The 23,351-nt window shown below is 38.4% G+C and overlaps 3 protein-coding genes and 1 long non-coding RNA gene across 7 annotated transcripts; 1 reads left to right on the top strand and 3 right to left on the bottom strand.

The window, feature by feature from the left end:
- Positions 1 to 2,644: 2,644 nt before the first annotated feature.
- LOC139195292 (uncharacterized) lies at positions 2,645 to 7,436 on the bottom strand. The gene is made up of 2 exons (XR_011580073.1): positions 6,895 to 7,436; positions 2,645 to 3,952 (listed from the first exon to the last, which is right to left on the bottom strand). It is a non-coding gene; the product is annotated as an uncharacterized lncRNA (long non-coding RNA).
- A 2,866-nt stretch (positions 7,437 to 10,302) lies between these two features.
- LOC103423363 (uncharacterized) lies at positions 10,303 to 14,706 on the top strand. 4 transcript variants are annotated; one of them, XM_070820575.1, is made up of 7 exons: positions 10,303 to 10,568; positions 10,936 to 11,345; positions 12,438 to 12,629; positions 12,768 to 13,007; positions 13,231 to 13,448; positions 13,724 to 13,972; positions 14,200 to 14,706. In XM_070820575.1, exons 2-7 carry the CDS (start codon positions 10,940 to 10,942, stop codon positions 14,440 to 14,442), a joined length of 1,548 nt encoding a protein of 515 aa, XP_070676676.1. In that variant the 5' UTR covers positions 10,303 to 10,568; positions 10,936 to 10,939; the 3' UTR covers positions 14,443 to 14,706. The 4 variants fall into 4 exon arrangements, with proteins under 4 accessions (XP_070676676.1, XP_028956940.2, XP_070676678.1 ...); XM_029101107.2 differs by having other exon boundaries at positions 10,403 to 10,568; positions 10,916 to 11,345; XM_070820577.1 differs by having other exon boundaries at positions 10,412 to 10,568; positions 10,701 to 11,345.
- Positions 14,707 to 15,282: 576 nt separating this feature from the next.
- LOC114824378 (mitochondrial import inner membrane translocase subunit TIM14-2) lies at positions 15,283 to 17,897 on the bottom strand. The gene is made up of 3 exons (XM_029101106.2): positions 17,669 to 17,897; positions 16,892 to 17,070; positions 15,283 to 15,681 (listed from the first exon to the last, which is right to left on the bottom strand). Exons 1-3 carry the CDS (start codon positions 17,669 to 17,671, stop codon positions 15,525 to 15,527), a joined length of 339 nt encoding a protein of 112 aa, XP_028956939.1. The 5' UTR covers positions 17,672 to 17,897; the 3' UTR covers positions 15,283 to 15,524.
- A 565-nt stretch (positions 17,898 to 18,462) lies between these two features.
- LOC114824377 (protein IQ-DOMAIN 2) lies at positions 18,463 to 22,484 on the bottom strand. Its single transcript, XM_029101105.2, has 6 exons — positions 22,229 to 22,484; positions 21,533 to 21,627; positions 21,099 to 21,434; positions 20,747 to 20,968; positions 20,238 to 20,357; positions 18,463 to 19,510 (listed from the first exon to the last, which is right to left on the bottom strand). The coding sequence occupies exons 2-6, from the start codon at positions 21,599 to 21,601 to the stop codon at positions 18,812 to 18,814; spliced, it is 1,446 nt and encodes a 481-aa protein (XP_028956938.1). The 5' UTR covers positions 21,602 to 21,627; positions 22,229 to 22,484; the 3' UTR covers positions 18,463 to 18,811.
- Between the last annotated feature and the right edge of the window lie 867 nt (positions 22,485 to 23,351).

Genomic DNA, 23,351 nt, shown 5'->3' with positions numbered 1-23,351 from the left:
GTGGCTTCTTCCGCTCCTCTTTATTGTGCTTGCAACAGTGGGCCTTGCTGCCTTTTTTTCTGTTGGGAACACGCGCCCACACACCTAGCGCAAAAAAATCAGCAGTACCTTGTGACATCATGTTGACGCCAGTGTGACGTCACATAGGTCGGGACATTGCTCAGCACGTTTTGGCCCGGCCTACAAGCTGGCTTGGGCTGGGTGCCAATCTATTTGGCTCGGCTGGAGTGGATTTTAGTAGTGCCAACCTATTTTTCGCAATTTGAACCAACCTATGTGCTTCAGCTAGAGTTGCTCTTAAAAGAGAATGCATGTAAAAGCGATTCCATCCCTAAGACTTTGCGCCAGCACCTAGCCCATTTATCCACTCAAGTGAAAATTAATATACCCTAATGAACAGTAATAGGCCAAAACATTTACACCCCTAAAAAAATGCGCTGGCACCCAGCCCATTTAAAATACTTTATATTTTTTTAAAATAATAAATAAATAAAATAGTTTTAATTTCGAATAGGATTTTTAACCAATCTCGTCACGCCACGTGTCATTATCCGAACGTACTATTTTGTGAATAGATTTCCGCTAAGATTTTCAACCAATCCTGACACGCCACGTGTCACTTCCTGTTTACAATAATTTAGCCAATATTTCGATAAGATTTTCAACCAATCTTGTCACGCCACGTGTCATTATCCGAACGTGCTATTTTGTGGATAGATTTCTGATAAGATTTTCACCTAATCCCGACGCGCCACGTGTCACTTTCTGTTTACAATAATTTAGTCAAGATTTTGATAAGATTTTCAACCAATCACGTAGTGCCACGTGGCATTGTCCAGAACCTCATCCTTTATTTTTTTGTCCATATAAGCCTTACATCCTTACATCCATCCTCACACCAAACTTAATTCTTTTTTTTTAGCTTAGAATCATTCTTCATCGTTTCCAAATCTTGAGTTCTTACAATGTCTTCTTCAAGGAAAATGTATAAACAATTGCAGGAGCAACAGAAAAGGTTGTTGGCACAACAGGAAGAATTGGTCAATCTCGAGGAAGGTGGAGGTGGAGATGAGACTTTCGCAATGAAGGAGGATGAGGATGATCACCATAAAAGGCAGAGGGCCTCACATTCCTGTTGTGTCATGGAAGCTGTGGGTCAGATAGCCAACTCAGACGTGCTACAAAAATCGATAGAATAAGGGAAAGACGAGGTAAAGATCTCTTGGAAGATTATTTTATTCCCAAAAGCGTATTCCTTGATCATGTTTTTAGACGTCGATTTAGAATGCAACGAAGTTTATTCAACAAAATCGTGAGTGCTGTTTGCAACCATGATCTATACTTTGTGCAAAAAGGGGATGCTTTTCATGTTTTAGGTCTTCTTCCCGAGCAAAAAATTACGGTTGCCTTGCGAATGCTTGCATATGGAGCATCTACATATCAAGTGGATAAGATCGTGAGGATGGGAAAAACAACTGTTCTGAAGTCCCTAATGCGGTTTTACTTTGCAATTAAAGCCCTATACACTCATGAGTACCTCCGAAAACCCACGCCAAGGGACATGCGAAGGCTTCTGAGAAAGGGTAAGATGCGAGACTTCCCTAGCATGATTGGAAGCATCGACTGCATGCACTGGCTTGGAAAAACTATCCAAGTGCGTGGCAAGGAGCTTATGGCGACAGAAAATGAGCCAAAAGCATCATTTTGGAAGCGGTGGCTTCATTTGATACGTGGATTTGGCAAGTTTTTTTGGTGTTCCACGAGCTTAGAATGACTTAAATGTCCTTACCCAATCTCCAGTGTTCGACGAACTGCTGTAAGGAAAATCACTGAGATGCACATATTGGGTTAATGGTAATAAATACGAGGGACCATACTACCTTGCAGATGGCATTTACCCAAGGTGGTCAACGTTTTTCAAAACAGTGCCACATCCACAGAGTGAAAAAGAAAAACACTTCACAAAATGTCAAAAGGGGTGTAGGAAGGATGTCGAGCGTTGTTTTGGTATCCTGTAAGCTCGTTGGGCGATTGTCAGGGCTACAGCTAGAATGTTTGATGTCAAGGCTCTTCGATCCATCATGATGACGTGTATTATTCTCCACAACATGATTGTTGAAGATGAATATGATTATGATGCCGTCAATGAATACGAGCCGGATCTGATGAACAACTCAAGAACACAAATCTACTGTGCTCATGATCGGACCGAAGATCCCGTGCAACATGAGCCGTTGGAACGGGATGGACGTTACAATGAATTGATTGTTCAGCAATACACTTCATTGCAAGAGCCATACTGGCACGTAACCCACCAGAATGACTTGATTGAGCACCAGCGAGGATTGCACGAAGGCGAAGATAACTAAAATGAGGCTTGTGGTTGAAGAATGAAGTGTATGTTTTTTTAAGTAATCTTATTTAGTGTGTTTTTTTTAAGTTTATATGGTGAGGTTATGTAATTTTATTTGGTGTTTTTTTAAGTTTATTTGGTGAGTTTATGTAATCTTATTTGATATGTTTAAATAAAGTACAAAAATAAATTTGAAATTGCATAAAGTTCTAAAAATAAATAAAAAATTACATAAGAAATTAAATAAAGTTCTAAAAATAAATAAGAAATTACATAAGAAATTAAATAAAGTTCTAAAAATAAATAACAAATTACATAACAAATTAAATAAAGTACTACAAATAAATACGAAAGTATACAAAGTCTGTGGAGCTAGGATGTATGGTGTTAGGATCTTTGTTGCTAGGATTTCTATAGCTAGAACCCCTCAACTTGTTTCGGCATCTCTTGCACGTCTCCTTCGCACAACCTCTCTTTTTTCCGATGTCCAAAAATATTTTGAATTCAGAGACAGTCCTACTAGAGGCTTGTTCATAGTGTCACGATCTGCTTGAGCCATCATTTCTTCTGTAAGCATCTCATTTTCTTGATGAAGTGCTTCTCTAATCATCTCGTTCTCTCGATTAACTATTTCTCTTTGTCTCTCAACCGCCGCATCATGGGCCTCAGTAGCTGCTATTATTGCTGCCATAACAGCAGTCTTTTACTCATTTCTAGCCTTTTCCCACGCCATGTTTAGTTCACCTTGGTGAGCAAGTTCCTCCATATATTTAGTGTAGTCAGTTTTGGAGGAACTACCTTTTTTCTTTTATGCCTTTTGTTTGTACCATACTTAACCAATCCCGAAATTACCGAGCACTGATCAACGTTATACCGTCAAGGACCCAGAAGAGTTTCCCTCCAACCAGGAGGCCAATCACAGCGCGACACGTGTTGACATCAAAAGCCAATCATAATGTGACACATGTCAACATCAGAAGCCAATCACAACACGACACGTGTCAATGTCAGAACAAAGCTAGAAACTCTCTTTTATAAAAGGAGATCATTCTCCCACAATATTTCCTAATGTCATTTGTACTAAATCATTCACTAGTACTCACTAAAAGAGAGCTTGAATCTATGTACTCGTGTAAACCCTTCACAATTAATGAGAACTCCTTTACTCCATGGACGTAGCCAATCTGGGTGAACCACGTACATCTTGTGCTTGCTTCCCTGTCTCTATCCATTTACATACTTATCCACACTAGCGACTGGAGCAATCTAGCGAAGGTCACAAACTTAACATTTTCTGTTGTACCAAAGTCCTCGCCGATTTTGTGCATCAACACCTTTTTACCTTGAGGCCTAAGGAACTGACGAGTCGGTTGGGTCTCCGGCACTTGTTCAGGCGTCCCTTCCGTGTCTTCATGTCAACTTCTTGTTTGGCTGTGTCTGCTTCTGGCGAACTGTGTAGACTCATGCCGTGGATGACAACTTCTGGACCGATTGCCACAATTTTGTATTTGGGGCAATCTTTGACAATTTGCCAACATTCCCATTTGTTGAATTATTTGTTCTGGTTCTTTGTATTGTAGAATGTTGTGCTTGTAGTGTCTATAAAAATGTGGGATAAGATAGTATTAAAAAATGCGGGTGTAACACAAATAAATAAATTAAAATATTGATATGGGTAGAATGCATATAAATTACATAAGAAATTAAATAAATTAAAATATTGATGTGAGTGGAATGCATATAAATAAATAAAAATATTGTCACCTGATCCGCTAAACTTGTCCTACTACGCAGATTATCGGAAGCATGAGAGATGGCGTTTTTCCAACAAGTAAAGGATGCGTTGAGTTTTTTCCAACGACCTTGACTAGTTCTGGCGTCTTTTCCATGTACATCGCAAAACGCTTTCGTAATTTGACTCCACATTTCTCGCTTATCCATCTCATTACCCGTAATCGGGTCATGAGTAGTGTGAACCCAACATTCACACAACATAACATCTTCAATGTGCATCCACGAAGACATTTTTTTTCTCTCAAAGTGTCACGCCCCAATCCCGACATACGTCCAGAATCAACACGTGACGTCATCAAATACTCGTATATCTCACATACCCCGCCTCCGGGATATGGCAAATTACAACTCGAGAATCAAATTGCAAAGTAATTTTTCGTTTACTTTATGGCTGCATCTAACCTTCTTGTTAGACTGCCTACGTACCCTCAATAGGGATCAAGTCATTCGTAGTTCACTATTTCACTACAATCGAATATTCATCACATAAATCGTTATGCCTCAACCATATATCACAAAGCATATCATAATTACAATAACCATAATCAACATCATTCTGTAATCACATCAAACAATAATGCCAACCATCATAATCATTAACATCACATACCACTCATCGAAATGCAAGGCTAGAGCGACATAGTTAGGCCGAAGCCTACGTCTCTAAAGCTATCTCAATCCAAACTCAATAAAACCCAAGGTGAATACGATCCCGGACCATCACTCAACGGAATCGCGAAGTAGGAGGGATTCCAAACCATCTCTCAACAGAATCTGAGTGGATACGATTCCGGACCATCACTCAATGGAATCGCAGAGTACAATGCATAACAACCACTAAATGAAACCCAAATTAGATACGATTTCAGAACATCACTTAACGAAATCGTGGAGTAGAAGGGATTCCAGACCATCTCTCAACAGAATTCAAGTGGATACGATTCCGGACCATCACTTAACGGAATCGCGGAGTACAATACATAACAACCACTAAATGAAACCCAAATTAGATACGATTCCGAAACATCACTCAACGAAATCGCATAGTAGAAAGGATTTTGGACCATCTCTCAACAGAATTCGAGTGTATACAATTCCGGACCATCACTCAACGGAATCGCGGAAGGCCAACACCATAATGTACGACGGCTCAAAGAAATGAGACAAGCACAGGTTACTTAATTTACAAAAGCTCAACAAAGGGAAATTAGGCACAATTACTAAATTTAGAACTAATCAACGTAGTGGAAAATGAAACAATATCGAAGGAACAAATCCCCATCCCAATGGTTAACAGTCCACTTCTAGTCCTCATATTTCATCACACCATACCAATCATGTGAATCAAACAACATTTCAAATATGCACGTCAAATCACATTTCATCAAACAATTCAACATGCACTTCACAACAAGTTCAATACACATCCAAATATACATTTTGCCGATTCCTCTTGACTACCAATATCTAGTCACCCTTACATTTGAACGAGTACAATTTTTGTAGCATGGAAAATGTAAAAGTCAGATAAAAGTATGCTATCCTTTGAAATTAATTAAATGATAACCATATGTCTTATACATCCTTTTGTATCTCGACCTCCAAACATAAAAACCAAGAGGTATATACTCCTTACTGTAAATACCTATTATACTAATCACCTATCATGTTGTATATATATAAAGCAATGAACAAAAATAGGAGGAGCCATCGGGTTTCGCTCTAATTCAGGCTTTCTACTTTTCTGAACCATAAACCATATTAATTCTGTATATAACAACCTATATTCAGTCATTAGAAGAATAAAGAAATTTGAAATGTTTACCCCTATATGCAAGCTACAGGTTGACCACAAGTGAAGTAGTTATTCCTTGATCCTTTCTTCCATTTGAAATAAATCAACCATCAGCCAAAGTAATATCATATATCCATTTGTTTACCACGTAACATAGACATTATTTTAGTATAATATATACTTCAAATAACGATACTAGTACAAAGCAAAAGCACTTTAAAGGAAAAACTCGGAGAAGAATTGGATAATGTAGAAATAAACACTCCTTTTCTCCACAAAAGTTGCATAAAAACTGCTTCGATCAACCAAGTTTAGGCTCACTTTGAAAGCTCAAACCTGAACCAAATGGTACAAACTTCAATGGTTTTTGGAGGCTTGTTTTGTGCACTTTGAAATCATATAATATTGGTAGCGAACGGAACTCTGAATGGTAAGTTATTCCAACTATGAAATGGAGTTCCAAAACTGGAATTACAGAACTTGTTGCTGCCTAGCAGCCATGTGACTCAACTTTGGACATGACTTTAATCTATCAAGACTCAACGCGGTTAAGTGAAATCAGATGGGTTTTGATCATGGACATGTTTATTTCCAAAACACATAATATTAGATCAAAAGGAACTCACAAGGACATGGAAATCAAGTGCCAAAGTAGGCTACATGAAACATAGTTTCTCTCCGCAAAATGAATAAGTTTCCTGTAATTTAGAACCCATACTCGTTTAATCAAATTGACAATTTCAGAGCACTTCCCAAACTATCAAGGAATCATATTTAACTTCTATTTCAATGTGTTAGTGTGCCTATAACATGCCTAATTCTTACCTTTTTAACCAAGACTACAAACAATTCAATAAAATAAAAGTATGTACCTTTTATTGTGTCTATACATTAATAAGGAAAGAATAGGACATATTACAAAGATAAGGAAATGAAAGGAGAATGGGCTCACCATCTTGCAAATGACCTCGTTGTTCCTTTGTTTGCAAGCACAACTTCAATCATTGTTCCAGTTCGCCCATTTGTATCTCGCTGCACAAGAGTCAATCGAACAGACAAGGATGTTGCTTCTATTTGCAACACCTGGACATCCTGTTCTCCATTCCTCAACCAAAACACACATGCTTCGCTGGAAAATGGTAGAAACTCGCCGGAAAAGTTGGGCCTCGTTGGAGCTTCTCGATTCGTCATCACAATTTCATTTTTCAAAAATAGGGACAAGGAAGAAGTTCATGACGAGATGGGAATTACGGTGATGATAGTTTGGTGATTTGGGTTTACTCGCTCGTGCGGCTTTGACTCCCTGTCGGCCTTCTCTGTTGTATGAGGAAGGGAAGAGAAGGATGGGTTGGGAGAGTTCCCCAAATGAGTGGAAGAGTCGAGAAGAGGTCAGAGAGTGCTTCCCCAGAACCCCACCACCAGAAAAATTAAAATCCTCTCCATCTTGTTAACTAATTGGTCCCTTAACCCAAATATCTAATTGGCCTCTTACCCAAAAAGTGGGAGTTAAATAATTCCTACACTTTATAGTGTCACAACTTCAAACGTTCGTAACTATATCGTTATAATTCGGACTCGCAAACGGATTTCGCTTATGCGTTCGTGGTTTCAAGATCTATCCGAAAAATATTCAAATCCAACAGCCAACGAGCTGCCACGTGGCCAATGATCATAATTATGACTGTCGGGCCCTTTTTTTTTGTTGGGGAAAAAACATGGATCGTCCGATCTGAATGGTGAGTGCGCCTGCCAGCGAGCCCCGTCGGTGACTTTCTTGTCTCCTACTTGCGCCAATGCGTGAGTGAATGCCACGTGCCAACCAAATAGGCTGGTCCCTTGGTCAGTAAAAAATGGGATGGTTTGTTGCTTGGCTTGGACTGGGTGCCAGGCAAGTTGGTGGGTTGGAGTGGATTGACTGACCTTCAACCTAGTTTTTTGACTGGGTGCTGGCACACTTCCCCTTCGGTGGAAGTGCTAGTGGAAGACAACTCTTTCTTTTTAAGAATAAGAGACAACCCCTTACACATGCATGTGAAGCTTGCATATGTGTAAAGAAGGCCTTAAACTTCTTGTGGAAGTTTCAACCTTTTCACTCTTTCTCGACACACCACCACATAAAAGCAAGTTGCCTTTATTACCTTTTTGTATGTTATTTTCCGTCCAAAATGCTTATTAGGCAATTTTGAGCCACTAGTTTCACTCTAAATTATCTTAACTTGAAATAAGCTCAATGGGTTTGGGGCCCATGGAGCCGGCACCCCCAAAAATTATTTCGAGGCTCATTTTAAACATATTAGCATATGGGCACACACAAAGAATGTTAGAAATTTTTTTATTTTATTTTTAAAATAGAAGAAGAGATGAAGAGAGTAATAGAGAATGTAGGGGTGAGAAGTTTTTTTTTTAAATTTTTTTTAATTTTTTTAATTAGAGATATGTTAGGATTACATGTAGGTGAGGCTTTGAAAAAAAAAACAGCAAAATTTGGTTGTGTTAAATTACATTTCTACCCTATATTTCTTATTCATGTTCTATTTTAATTAGAGGGTTAAACTGGTAATTTCATAGAATTTTGGTTGACAATGAGGGTTTTATTAATTAGTAGAGATAACCATCGTAATAATTAATTAAATAATTTAATTAACAGCTATTTTCCTAAACTAATTAATCTAATTAGTTAATCCCATCACCATAATCCTAGAATAGGATGTGCGATCTTTTAGGATCTCATTAATGAGGTTGTGAAATGAATTAGATTTTACTAATTCTTTTTCTGGACCAAAATATTTATCTTTTAATTTACCTCTTTGTAAAGACAACAATGTTCGTCTTTAAAGATCTTATAGATCATGAGAGATGCATATTCGCATGTCATGGTCCCCTAGTCAGTGTACTAATTACAAGAGGATCTAGTTATTCCGTTGCAACTACAATACAATATGGTCATTCTCTAATATAATGCTCTCGATCACATTGGTTAGGCTATTTCATGTCAAGTGCCTAAGTGATCAACTAAAGATTCAACTCGATATATTTGGAACTTCATTCCAAATCATGATGCTCTGGCCGAAGACTTTTGAATCTTGTCGATGAGCATTCTCCTTCAATTGTGAAGGTTCGAGATTCTTTATTGTACATTCACTTGCCTCCATGATTAGGTAGCTTTAACCCCAATGATGTCGTGGACACCCTCTCCTATCGGAGTTCCTTTAACATAATCCAAAATTAAGAACCTAACTACAAGACAAATGTAACGCCTCAAGTTTAAAGACTAATTTACATTATTGCAATGATTGAGGTCTTATTGACATGAGTATGTATCTAGTATACATACATAATATATAAAGACTTGATCGCGTTACCTACACACTTGTCTTAATGATTCTCGCTAATAGCTTGAGACTAACAATAAACGCAATCAAGTAATAATTGTATTAAATATAGTGAAGTATTGTAGCCGGCCACGACCATTAGCACCAACATTAAAATCTAGGTGGTAGGTTTTCAAATGTTTTTCTTTGAGTGTCAAATGCAAACCTTGCCACTTGGTATTACGGTTTGATAGTATTCCTCTTTATTTGTAAGTAAGAGGTCTTATATTTGATTCTCGCCAAAGAAAAATTTGAACCACATTATTAGGGTTGGCCACTCCCCCACCCCTTAATGTGGATACTATTGTTTGTAAAAAAAAAAAAAAAGCAAACACCACTAAAAGTCCAAGGGGTCTATATGCAAATAGGTAATGATATGAAACTAAATTTGTAGACAAAAAATTATAAACTAAATAAAACGAAAGTTAATGATTGAATTATTACTTAAGTGTTAAACGTGCTCATTTTTATTGATGTGACATCATTTAATTTGTAAAATTTTATATTCCCAATATTACCCTAGGCAAATTACTCAAACAATACATTTTTCATGATTTGATTCACGAAGGGCTATCAGCTCTATACTCGCGTCCTTTCAGAAACCTCGTCAAGATAAACACCGTTGGATGAGACTAAATGGTTTAGGAAACATAACATTGATCCAAACTAACGGTTTAGATCGAACAGAGCATAAAAGATTAAAGAGGTATTTGTTGATTTGCTACCAAACTTGTATGCAGTTGTCAACTTTAATTTTAACTAATTACTCTTTTAAAGTTCGAAGAAAAAATTAGCAGCTCAATACAAATTTAAAGGACAAATCGACAAATATGCCAAAATTAAAAAGCACATTTCCCATGTCACATGGGCCCCTCTATGTGCACTGAAAACCGCCGATTCCAGGTCGACAGTGTGCGCAGCCACGCCGGACACACACCACTCGAGCCGGTCGCCAGCCGTTAAAAGCACGGCGTAGCAGCTGATGACGTGGACAAATCCCAACCGTCATTTCCCGCTTCACACCAAAATGGGACCTCATCGACGGCTCTCGTCTTCGACTCTTCATCTTCAACCTCAAGCACCGAAAAGCGCTTTTCCGTATAAGTGCTTGCAGAAAACCAGCTATGGCGAAGGGCGGACGAGAACTGAACAAGTCAAATTCCAATAAAAAGTTGAATGATTGAGATCAGAATTTTCAGAGAAGCAACGGTTTCAGTGTTGGGGAAAGCAAAAGCTAAAACGCCGCTGAGCTGAGGTGAGCAGTGGAGAGGCGCTTTTGGCTTTTTCTTTTTAATGCATTGAGTATTTATAATTTCTTTTACTTTTTCTGTGTTGGTTTTCGATTCGTTTTTAATGGTGGTCGGTTCGGCTTTCTTCTTTTTTTTAGCAAAATTAGGAATAAACAAATCAAGCTTGAATTTCACGTTTGGAAAGTTGCAGTTTTGACATCATTGCCTTTGCAATTCTCTCTCTCTCTCTCTCTCTCTCTCTCTCTCTCTCTCTCTATATATATATATATATATATATATATATAAGCACATAGCTTTTACTCTCCATTGAAGCTTCTCGATGATTCTGATCTCTCACTCTCACTCTCAGTAGACTGTGTTTTCAAATTTCAGCGAAATGTCGAAGGTGAGAGGATCGAGCTCGTGGCGGGACGAGCTGGCGAGTCTGGTGAGTGACTCGGGGATAAGATTCTCGGCTTCCGATCCTATTGAGGTCTCCACGGCGTCGTTTGAGGCCGGTTTCGCCTCCGGCGGAGAATTGGAGCAATCGGAGAGCTTCAAGGATCAGATTAAGGGATTCGCGATCGCTTGGGGCGAAATACTTGTGGATTTGGCAAGAGGCTGTAAGGACATTGTGGAGCAGAACGTTCTGACTGAGGACTCGTACATTGTACGAAAGCTTCGGAAGCCCTGCGCCAAGGCGTGGGCGAAATTGAGATACTTGAATGAGTTTTTGCCGGAGGATCGCGATCCGGCTCACGCGTGGCCGGTGATATTGTTCGTGTTCATTCTTGCGCTTACAGGTATTTTGTGTTGCATTTGTTACATGCTGAAAGTTTGTTGGATTGATTGTGATAACTAAATAAGGGAATTGTTACCCAGAAGACTATTAATTTACTGTTTAAGTGTTCTTTTGTGATGAATGTTTTTTATATGTTAAGGAATGTTTAGGGAGGCGCTACACTTCTGATCTACATACTTTTTTCGGATAAAGCTTTCTCATTTTTCACGTTATATTTTTCCTCCTGATGTTTTTGAGTTAGTGGCTCGAGTTTTGTTCTTTTGATACATCTTATTCAACCGTTGAACGATGAGCTCTTCTTGAGCTCGAGTCTATCCTCGCTTGATCATGGATCATGTGTGGCAACATTTTATAATATTTAGAGTAGTCGTCGTGTAGTTAGCAGAAAGTTGATGCTTAAGATGGCATAATTAAACTTTGGATGAAACCTTACTTCGATTTTTTAGTCCGTGATGCTATCATAGGGTTGCCATTTTTCTTTCTTTAATCCGCGATGCATACTTGCAAGTTTTGCCTCTGTGCATGCTCTCAAGTCTCAATTGTTTCTAGGTGATGCAACTTTGCTCTGTTGCATTACATTAAATCTTATGAGGAGTTAACGAGAAAGGTGCTCTGCGGTGCCTGGTCCAGCCTGGAGCCATGCTGCTATGTATTGGAAATCCTCTGGATATGGCGTGACTATATGAGTGGTGATATTAGCACTTAGGAGATCAACTTTGGTCTCATCTTTAACACAGTCTGGCTATATTAGTCTGCTGATTGATGCTAGATTTGGTGCAATGAGTAAATAAAAGAAAAAATTATCTGAATCAGTCCCAAACTGTTCATATGGGAGCGGTATAGATCTTCACTTGAATTCCTTGATGGAGTGGCTACAATATTCTTATTTGGCCTTTTGTATGTATTAGAATTATGATTTCATTAATATACAACTGTCCTGTAAAAGTTGTTCTAGATTGGTCATTGTTTTTCTATGAACTAAGAAAGTTTTTTTACTAGGATCTCCAAAATGTGAATTTGATCGCAGTATACATTTGTGTTCCTTCGTGATAGAAGCATGATATGATGTGTGTACATTTTTAAACATGTGCAGCTATGAATCTCAATACCAAGAATGACAGCTTGGTCCGATCAGTGAAGAAAGTACAAATACATCCTCCTAGTGCTAGTCATGTACTACTTCCAGATGGGAGACGATTGGCCTATCAAGAACAAGGAGTCCCAGCAAAGAGCACTCGATTTTTACTGATTGCTCCACATTCTTTTCTTTCATCCCGACTTGCAGGTAAATAAACCACTTGTACTGCTAAATTATTTTAGACGGTTAGAATCTTGGAAGCCATAATATATGCTCTTGCTGAAGATTATATGGACTTAATTCCCCTTTTTTTTTTTCCAATTTATTTTTCTTTTTTCTCAAAAGGTATACCAGGAATAAGGATATCATTGCTTGAAGAGTTTGGTATCCGCTTGGTCACATATGATCTTCCTGGTTTTGGGGAGAGTGATCCTCATCCCAGCAGGAATCTTAACTCATCGGCATCGGATATGCTATACTTAGCCAACGCGATTGGTGTTGATGAAAAGTTCTGGGTGCTGGGCCACTCAAGTGGAGCCATGCATGCTTGGGCTTCTCTCAGATACATTCCTGACAGAGTTGCAGGTATATTACTCGTTTCTGAAAATTTATGATCATGGTTTAGTTTCTATTTGGGTTCTGTAGATGCTGAACATAATTATGTTTAATCCAAACCTTATTTTATGCTCACCCTTATATTCCCACCACTTTTTTTATTTTTATTTTGATGAAGTTATATTCCCACCACTTCTCTAAAGAGTTTATCAGGAATAACTTCTTGTGATATGAATCTTGTGTGAACTTGCAGGTGCAGCCATGGTGGCCCCAATAATTAATCCCTATGAACCGAGCATGACTAAAGAGGAGATGAAAAAGACTTGGGAACCATGGGTTCTGCGAAGGAGAGTGATGTTTTTTTTAGCTCGTAGATTTCCAACATTTCTCTCCTCTTTTTATTGCCGAAGCTTCCTATCAGGAAAACACGACAGAATTGATAAGTGGTTGTCTCTCTCACTGGGGAAGAAGGTGAGCTCATTGTCATCTATCTTGAAATAGTCTGCAAGGTTGCAAACTTTTTTCTTCCCCGCAGTTGGTGCCAGCTTTAAACAGATTTCTCTGTTTCTCATTTTCCTTAGGCATGATCATGCATGCCAATATGTTTTTGTGTTGATAATAAGACTGCCTTGGATAGAGTAAAATTTTTGTATTTTTAGTCACTTTTCAAAACTGTACTTCCAGACCGTTTCGCATATGTTCAGGTATGTTCATTGCAAGATGTCAACTTTCATAATTATGTGCAGGATGAAGTTCTAATTGAAGATCCAAAAATTGAGGAATATTTGCAAAGGGATATAGAGGAGTCGATCCGCCAAGGGAGTATGAAACCCTTTATAGAGGAAGCTGTCCTACAAGTATCACGGTGGGGTTTTAGTCTGGCAGATCTGCAGGCACGGAAACAGTGTCAACGAAGAGGATTTCTTGCTTGGCTCTCGAACAGTGAAGCAGAATGCATGCTGACTGGATTTCTAGGCCAGATACACATATGGCAGGTTGGTGCATATATTTTTTCCTCGTATCACTTAATTTCCCATCCAATGTTCACTGCTCTGGCGTTTCTACTATGAATCTTGTGGCATTTCACTTTTGTATGCCGTTGGTTTTGCGTGAGTTATATCTTATGCTGAAATTCATAAGTGAGGACTTAGAACTACTATGAACAATTCGACTTGGCCTGAGAATTTTGTTAATGACATTATGTCTAATGAATATTGTACAGGGGATGGATGATATGGTAATCCCACAATCAGTGACCGACTATATAGCACGGGTTTTGCCTGGATCTTACGTGCATAAGCTCCCAAATGAAGGCCACTTCTCGTACTTATACTTCTGTGATGAATGCCACAGACAGATGTTCACTACCCTTTTTGGAAGCCCTCAAGGTCCAGTAGTCGAAAAAGTGGATATAGATACAACGCCATCGAAAGGCAACTCAGAAGAGATATCAATGAATGCTTGATTCTCTCGCGACTTACACATCGTTTCTGATAATCGCTTCTTATTACCTAGAATTCTAATGTAAATACCATAGAATAACCGTAGGATGCTCCTCGTCTCCGTGGAGCGTGAAGTTAAGAGTTTGAAAAGTTTTGGAGGATTAGCTCAAATGCCATGCTCAATGTGTAATTTTCAACAGCAAATGAGAGTAATTGAACTCACTCGATGCCACAACATCCACTTGAATGAATGTAATGGACACACTGTTTCCGGTGTCTTAAGCCAATTTTATGCGTGTTTTGGTGGCACTCGTCTCTTCCAACAGTTGTCGATTCTCACAATCGATTTTTCTTCGGTGCCTATTTGCTAGTTCTCATGCCTCTCTTTATTTCTGGTCATTGGGTTGAATACTTTAAAATAGAAACAACATACATTATTAAACAAGGACGTGTTAATCATCTCATAATTCACTTTAAAATCCTCTGTTTAAAATGACTCCCAGGGGAAATGGTTATATCGATAGGATGGTGTAGGAGGAGAATAATTGTATGTACCAGTAATCTAATTGATGGCTATGGGGTGCATTCACTCTTAAGAGAGGTTCTGTCTTAAAACAAAAGGAAAACAAATGCATGTTATGTAATCGCATCATTGGTCAATTAAATGTTTGCCCAACATTCAAAATTATCTTAATTGTTTAATAAATATTTGTCATGTAACGTCACTGGTCACCCCTTTCATGAGAGCGTATCTCTCCCACCATCTTAATTGTTTAATAAATATTTGTCATGTAATGTCACTGATCTTCCATGAGAGCGTATCTCTCCCACCACATGCTAGAAGACGAGAAAGTATCCCAGAATTACCAAAGGAAATACGGTTGTTTAGTCTTTCAATTAAGAAGGGTTTATAGTGGATTCCATAGCTTATTCCATGATAAATGGTTTGTTTAGAAAACAAAATAAAATTGACACAAGTGTCATTTCCCTGCTATAGAAACTGCCTCGTTCATATACACCGAAATTTTTTGATCCAAAACAGGGATGACCCTCCTAAAACTCACTATGCGAAACCTTCGCCAAGAATGGAGACAAGTCAATACAATCAAAAAGCAGAGCCGGTACCCTTGGTTCTTCCAAGCATCATTTCTTTAGCTTCGTTAATTTTGGATGCAAGGTAGTGGCTACCCCCTGCATCTGGATGGTTAGCAACCATCACCCTCCGATGAGCTTCCCGGACCTTGTCTGTAGGAGTAGTCTCCCTGAGAAAATAAAGAATATATATGTACATCAGGTCTAGCGGATATATGCAAAAAGACATAAAACAGCACCCCAGAGCTTGCACTGTCTCAGTTTTACAGCTCGAGACTTGTTCCAATTGACCAGGACCGAGTGTGAACTGGTTCAGCCCATGTCAGGCTTAAAGATACGCAAGTTCGAAATTTGATGAAAGGAGGAGGGGGAGGGCGTCAGGTAGTCGACAGCCGGCACTCCATGATCACGTCGAATCCTTATGAAAATGAATCCAGAACAAAATCGCGCTAAAGCTAGGGCGTCACCCGTAAGTGGCGCGCTGTGTGGCCTGAGCACAGTGATAAGTGAGCAATGAACTTCCGAGCTCAATATCAAGACATGAAAAATTCACTAAAAACTAACATAGCTAATAGCTTTAAGCTATTGAAGACGATAATAGGAAACATGATAATATTATAGAGATAACGTTCTGAGGGATGTCAGAAACATGGCACAAGTTAAGCTTCCTGTCATTTACGCCAATAAAGAAATTTCTTGTGAAGAATCAAAGGACCTAGAACAGACAACCAATTTTGTGCTAGGCACCCACAAGCTTTCCAAAATTCTATTTGAGCAGAACCTAAAATCCATTGGATGCTAATAAGCTAATCTCAAGGCTCAAGTATACCATCACCACAAAGGTTAAAGGATCAGTAACAGGACGAACATTTTGACACATATATGCCTATAGAAAAGAAGAAAAAGTAATAAATTTCACAATTCTAAATAACTGAACTATGAAAAGAGGCAAGGCCCAAGGTTCTGAAAGAAGCGAGGAATATCAATAGGTACAATACAAAATAGAAAGACCCGGTTTCCACAACTACAACTAGGGGACGAACTGCTAGTTACATAGTGGGTTCTAAAAGAAAATAAGCACCTTCAGACTTGCTTACGGCTTAACCAGTCCAATGATCAAATAATCCTAACCTCATCCATCTATTCCATTCTAGATATGTAAGGAAGTAGAGCTGCAATTGCTTGAAAAACTCCACACCCCAATAACAGACCCATAGTTGGGGAAACATTAGCAACGGAAACATTTCAAAGAAATTTTTGTCATCATCGCCATAAAGAACATCAAACACCGTTTCTAGCATATAATATGTCACAATATAGATTTCATGACTCAAACAGAAGACAGCTTTATACATATTTCAAAAAGAGGCCAGGTGGTACCTCACTCCAAGTATGAGAGCGGCTTCCCTTTTGGTCATGGTAGACTGAAAACCACCCTCGTAGAATTTCCGCAGTCTAGCAGTAGGTGGTCTTGCTTTAAACGCTTGCCAAGCCTGAATGCCATATCTGCCAGCATAAGCAGCAGCAGCCACAGCAACTCCTCCTATCAACGCCGTGACCTGTTGCAAATATTACATAAGCATCACCGGTAGCATGTGCAACATTGTTACAAGCAATAAAAAATATATTTTGCAACTACGAGCGGTTAACTCTTCGCCGAACACTAATCAAAGTACATAGTTGTGAATTCAAACATAAAGGCTCAATCGGATACAATCTTTCATTGTTGCAGTCAGAATCACGAAAAGCACAAAATTCCCTACTCAAATACGGACAGTAGACGCGTAAATTCTAACGAATCAAAACGAAAAACGACAGAAAGTGTTGGATGATAGATGCCCAGGATACACCAAAATTAAAATTCTTAGAAATCGTCGTTCATTAGGCAATAACAAAGCAAATAATCTATAGAAATTAACTTATTGTTCTAACTTAGACAAAAGATTCTAAATTTTTCGGGTCCTATATCTTTTGATCTGAATTTAGAACAGACGCTGACGATAAACCCTAAATTTAGAATCTTCCGCATAATCCCAATCTATAAAATTACTACCCTGTTGGATATCAAGAAATTTGAGAGAGAGAGAGAGAGAGAGAGAGAGAGAGAGAGAGAATATATGTAGGAGAAAGATTGAGCGTGTTGGAAATAGGTCTCACCATTTCTGTAACTCTTTGGAGGTCGGAGAAACAGTTCCGTCTGCCTCAGCCAAACTAGGGTTTATGGTGTTTTCGTTTAGGAATTGATTTCTTGCAACAAAAATAATGTTTGGTGGTTAAATAAACGTAATTGCAAACGAGAAGACCGCCGACAACCACAACCGACTACTTGTAGAAGAAGCCAAAGGAAACACACTTGTTTTTTATTTTATTTTGAAATCCAACTTATAAATTTTTTATTTTGCAATCTCTGTGTTACCCCATACAAAATGATTCAGAAAAATAAAAACGAAAATAGTGACTTAGTATTACGGTCTAGTGATATTTTTTTTCACTTATTTGTAAGTGAAATATTTTAGATTCGATTCTCGCCAAATGTAAAGTTAAACTACGTCATTATGCCGAGTTCATTGTACCTGACTTGGTATTGCATCTCCATTTAGGTTGAGGGGTGTGTCTTGTGTAGGAGCCATCCTTAAAAGAATGGTTGTTAACTAGCTGAGGAACAGATTGTGGAAGATATTGAATGCTTGGATTTGGGATGGTTCCTTTCCAAATCTGCAGAATATTGCTTAAAGTGTCTTGAATTGGTACCGCAGGGCGAATTCTACGGTGGCATCGCATTAGCTATAATGTTGTTCGATAACTATTTCATTTTCAGTTTAGAGTAGTTTTCAATTTTTTGTTTTTGAAAACTAGAAGTAATAACCAAGAGGATTTTCAGTATTCAATTTAGGCAATTGAAAATAATACAAAAGGGAACTGTCTACACCAAATAATGAAACAATAATCCATAAATTAAATACATATACATATATTTTATAATCACCAACCCGAGGAAACAAGAAATTCAACAGAACAGTCTTGGTCTTCTAGGAATTGGGTTCTGACAATGGCAAGGACCCAGATAAGAGATGTAATTATATCAGATACAAGTAAACAAATATGAAAAAATAACAACAAATGCCCATAGCTTGCAGCATAAGCAAACTCCTGGGATTAATTTTACCCCACACCACCGACTTTCGAGGAACAATTAATTAAAGAAATCAAACAATTCACGGATGGAATAAACCTTTATTTCTTTCCCTTTGGGTCCATGAAACAGCTTTTCTTCCACTCTTCTTTCTGTGCTGGAAATAATTAGCTTTCGACTCCAATATCACTCACTTTGTTTGCTGTAATTATACTGCTGTCAACCCTTGGTGGACCAGAATGCCGCCTTGGTCGCGCGGGGGAGGCTGGGAATGACAGCCGTTTCTTAGCTGACTCAGGCATCAAGTCCTTCTCGGTGATCCCATTCTTCTCTGCTGGGCTCTGCAGCCTGGACTTAGCTCTTGCGGATTTTGTTGGTACCATGTAACTTGGAACTGCTGGAGAACTATCTAGGCTTTCGTCATCCCTCACAGAGGAGCCAGCAATGCTGTGCCTCCTTAACTGAGTTGATTGCACACTGACCATGCTTTTCGTGTCAGAATCTGGGACCCTACTACCCCTTGGGCTTGCTGCTGGCTTTAATTTTCGAGCTACTTTCGAAGCTGGCCTAGAAGGACTTGAAGGGGACCGAAATCCAGGATGGCTTGGCTTTTCACTGGCTGTTGGGGATTGCTTGTCGGAATTGAGGAGGTAGCGAGCATAGGACTTGTTAATTTCTCCAGCAGAAATGCCGCGACTTGCACTCTTTACAGATGCATGGTCATCCTGCATGTCTTTATCTGTCATGCCACGACTCTCCCAAGGCCGGGCAGCCATCCACCTTTCCAACCAGCTCCAACCCCATGTGGGATTGCTTGGATCCATGAACATTGGGTTTACAGATTTTGTAGTATTCTTCCCATTTTTCTGTGGAGTGATACAGGGGTTAGACCCAGAATGAGGTGAATTCAAGATTCACGAAAACTTAAAATTAAATAAGCGGCTGAAATTCTTTTGGTTTCATAAATGGTAACCACGGACCAAGCAGTTTATATTCACCATATGTAATTCGTAAACATAGACACAGACACACACGCACACACAATGACATGCACAAGGAAATGACCAATCAACTAAGAGCACAGATAAGCAAACTATACTAAAGGAAACCAAGTTATTTTTTCTTCAAAATGATTTTCCTAACCTTCGACTCTATAAATCTTAACTTAGCTGATTTAATTGCAATTGTGAGCTCTTTACGTCACCTGATCATGCATGTACCATATCATTCGACAAGACCAATAATGACCAAGATTACACCTTTCTCACTCCAAGTATGGAAATGATGTGATCTCAACCTAGTTAATAGTAATGAAATGAAGAAAGAATCCCAAAGGAATCAAGGCTGGAGAATATTGCTGAATTGTAAACAAGGGTTTGTTGCATACTAAAATATTTGGTTTCAGGCTTGGAAAATAAAACCTACAGGCTAACAAAACTCACTATAACTAATCAAATAGCATAGTGGTAACTAGTTGAATGTTCCCATGGCTTTCATCATTACATCATAATTTGGCACAGGAGAGGAGACTGCATAAACTATTCCTAATCCTTTCAATTCATTTATGTTATGTAATATAATAGATTAGAATACCTGATGAGAGAATGCATAAGCGAGTGCTCTTTCCCTTCTCATTGCTGCCTCGTGTTTGCTTAATAGGTTTGCTTCAACTTGCTCCTTTGACTGTATGCTATCATCCCATTCATCCCCAAGCTGTATCAATTTTCAAAATGAGTTAACCGCTGAGGTTCATCTGGATGAAAAGTTATCTCAATAAAACTCCAAATATATATCTGTTTGGGAATCTTTGCTTTGATTTCAACCTTTGTAATTGTCCCATTTGACTTGGCTGAGTCAACAATGCAATAATTCTAACTTGCATTTCTCACACCAGCATGAGAAAAAACTTTAAACCCGTACTTTTTAGTTTATTCACAAAGAAGCGTTTAGAAATTAGGTTCAAATGAAAACCTAGCCAGTATAACTTGTCTCCCAAACAGTTCATATGTTTAATTACTACGAAAATGAAATGTTAAATCCAAAGGAGAACTTAGACTTTGCAATCTAAAGGATTATAACAAACTAAGAGTGATAAAACAGACCCGCAATGTCTCAAGCTCTTTTGCATGTTTTAGTAGGAGTTGCCTTTGCAGAGCCTGATTCTCTTCTAACATCCTAATCCTCCTGGAACGTATCTGAGACTGCACACGAGATAGAGTCTGCATGCATCGGAGGGTATTTGTGGCTTGCCGTTTCACAACAGATCCCTCTATCAATGATTTCAGCCTAACAAGCCCTCTTAACGCCCTCAACGCCCTTCTTGCCTGGAAAGTTTGGAAAACAACTCAGGTTAATTCCAAAAATAAAAGGTTATATTTTAGCATCCATTTATAAACTTATGAACACTGCCATCAAGGATGTCAAAGGCCAAAATATAAATTTCTAAAATCATACCAGGTATCCTCGAAATGCCGTTTGAATCTTGATTGCTGCCACTTCCTCCCTTGATTTTCCAGCATACTGAGTAGTTGTAGGGAGTCTGACAACCTCCACAACAGCTTGAGTTGGAGGAGCCACAGAAACTGCAGCCTCAGCCACTGCGGTAGGGGTGACTGTGGTGGTGACTGGAACAGAGTAAGCATCATTGTTGTGCTCATTCTCCACATTGGTTAATTTCACCTCTTCTCGTGGTGGAAGAGGTGGCAATATAATGGACGGTTGATAAGAAGTAGACTCAAACTCTGGGTACTTTTGTTTCCCAAACCATTTCTTTTTTGATTGATCTGATCTCTGGAAAAAAGAAGTGACAAAAAACATCAAAGACTCGTATCGGAATATACAACTATACAACTAAACACAACGTTAGCTGAATTCGAACATCTTCAAACCTGCTCTTTCTTCTTAGAATCAGGGCTCAGAGCTTTCTTTACTGAAGAAAACCAACCTTTCTTCCCCATCTCCTTAACATTCCTCGAACTAATCCCTGTGAGAAACAAATCAAAGTTAACTTCCAAATTTCAATGGCATAAAAATTATGACTGCATCTAGTACATATTATCAGAAATTGTACAAGGAGGCACATCCATAACAAAATCAGCAATTTTAATGATCAAATCGATTATCGAATAAATCCAAGGGGAGCAAAAAAGGGAAGAAAATCAATTAATTAAGCTAGACAATGACTTTCCATGGCAGAATAGAAGTTTTCTGCGAAATGTCAGTAAAATTTAAGCAATCAAAGATGAAAATTTATAAAAATTATCCAGTTCAACAAGCAACTGGGTAACTTCGAAATAAAAAAACGAAGAAAACCCAGATGCCAAAATTGCCTATTTTTTTCCAAAAAGGAAAATTCACAACAATTATCAAGTCCAACTAGCAACTGGGTTATCTTCCAAATCAAAATTAAACAACACCGAGATATTAAAAATTGCTTCTTTTATCCAAAAATAGCAACCCAAACGCCAACAATCCAAGAAATACAACGAAAAAAACAGCATTCAAACAGCATCACATCACATAGTGAATTCATAAAACAAAATCTACAATTGGGTCCAAATTAAAGAGCAAGTCAAAAGCATTACCCTGTAAGCAAAGTGGCAGATCTCAAATGGGAAGAGACCGGCCCTCCTCTTTCTCCTCTCACTATTTCCCCACCAACCAAAGAAAGTATTGCAAGAAACTTGAAAGCAATGAGCAACAGCCAATAGCCCTCCACCGGCCCTCCTGTCTTTCACTTAAAGGCAAAATAAAGTCAGATCTTGACAAGGAAAATTTCAGGGATTGAGAAGCAGAATATGATATGAAGAAGACCAGCTGGGTTCTGCTCGTGTGGGTCCTACGTTTTGGTTCGGGCAAAGTGGGCCCCAATTATTTAAGAATGGACCAGATGCCATCGTTACCGTCACGGTAACAACTAAGGACCCTACCGGAGGTCAATTTGTCCGTCTTTCACCGTTAGCTTATTTCTCTCGCTTCTCTCACACACAATACTTTACTGCGTAGTGGTCGGATTTTTGTATAGCTTTGGATAAAATCACGATCATTGTCAAACATTAGAGAATGTTGGATTCAAATTATCGAAGCTTCGTTGTGTATATAAATGTAAGCGTAATGTTGAGTACAGTAAAAAGATCGTTCATAATCCAATATTGTAAAGTTCGTGAAATAAAATAAGCTAAAAATACATTAAACATAAATTGCATACTTACTTTGACTTCAAATGAACAAAGATATGTGTATGATGGGATCTTAGGCGAACTGTAAGCGTAGAGAAAATATTTTTTCTCTAACGTTTTGCACATTAAAATCCTAATATGTTAATATGCAAACCGATTTTGTAGTGTAAATGTAAATTATTATCACATGCGATAATAGACTAAAACGAAAACTATTTCTCTTGATATGATCAATAAGATAATACGGATACAATGCAAGGAGAATGTTGTATGTAATTAGTAAAGTTAGCTGAACTTGGATTTAATTAAACATGTCATATGCAATTGAATGTTTTTTTTTTTTTGAACAAACGATATTATTTACACTAAGGAGTAAGAGAATGGGTTAATGTGGGTCAAATTTGTCTTTGATGAAAATCGAACCTAAAACTTTTCATTTATAAATAATAAAAAATCACTAGACCATAGCATTAAGTGATGGATGAGTTTAATTTAATCGAGTTACGATTCATCAATTTTGATTGCTAAC

This window comes from Malus domestica, chromosome 04 (genome assembly GCF_042453785.1).
Source record: "Malus domestica chromosome 04, GDT2T_hap1".
In the NCBI taxonomy this organism is placed as follows: Eukaryota; Viridiplantae; Streptophyta; class Magnoliopsida; order Rosales; family Rosaceae; genus Malus; species Malus domestica.
Note: the sequence above shows the minus strand (reverse complement) of the source record. Positions and strands in the feature narration are given on the sequence as shown.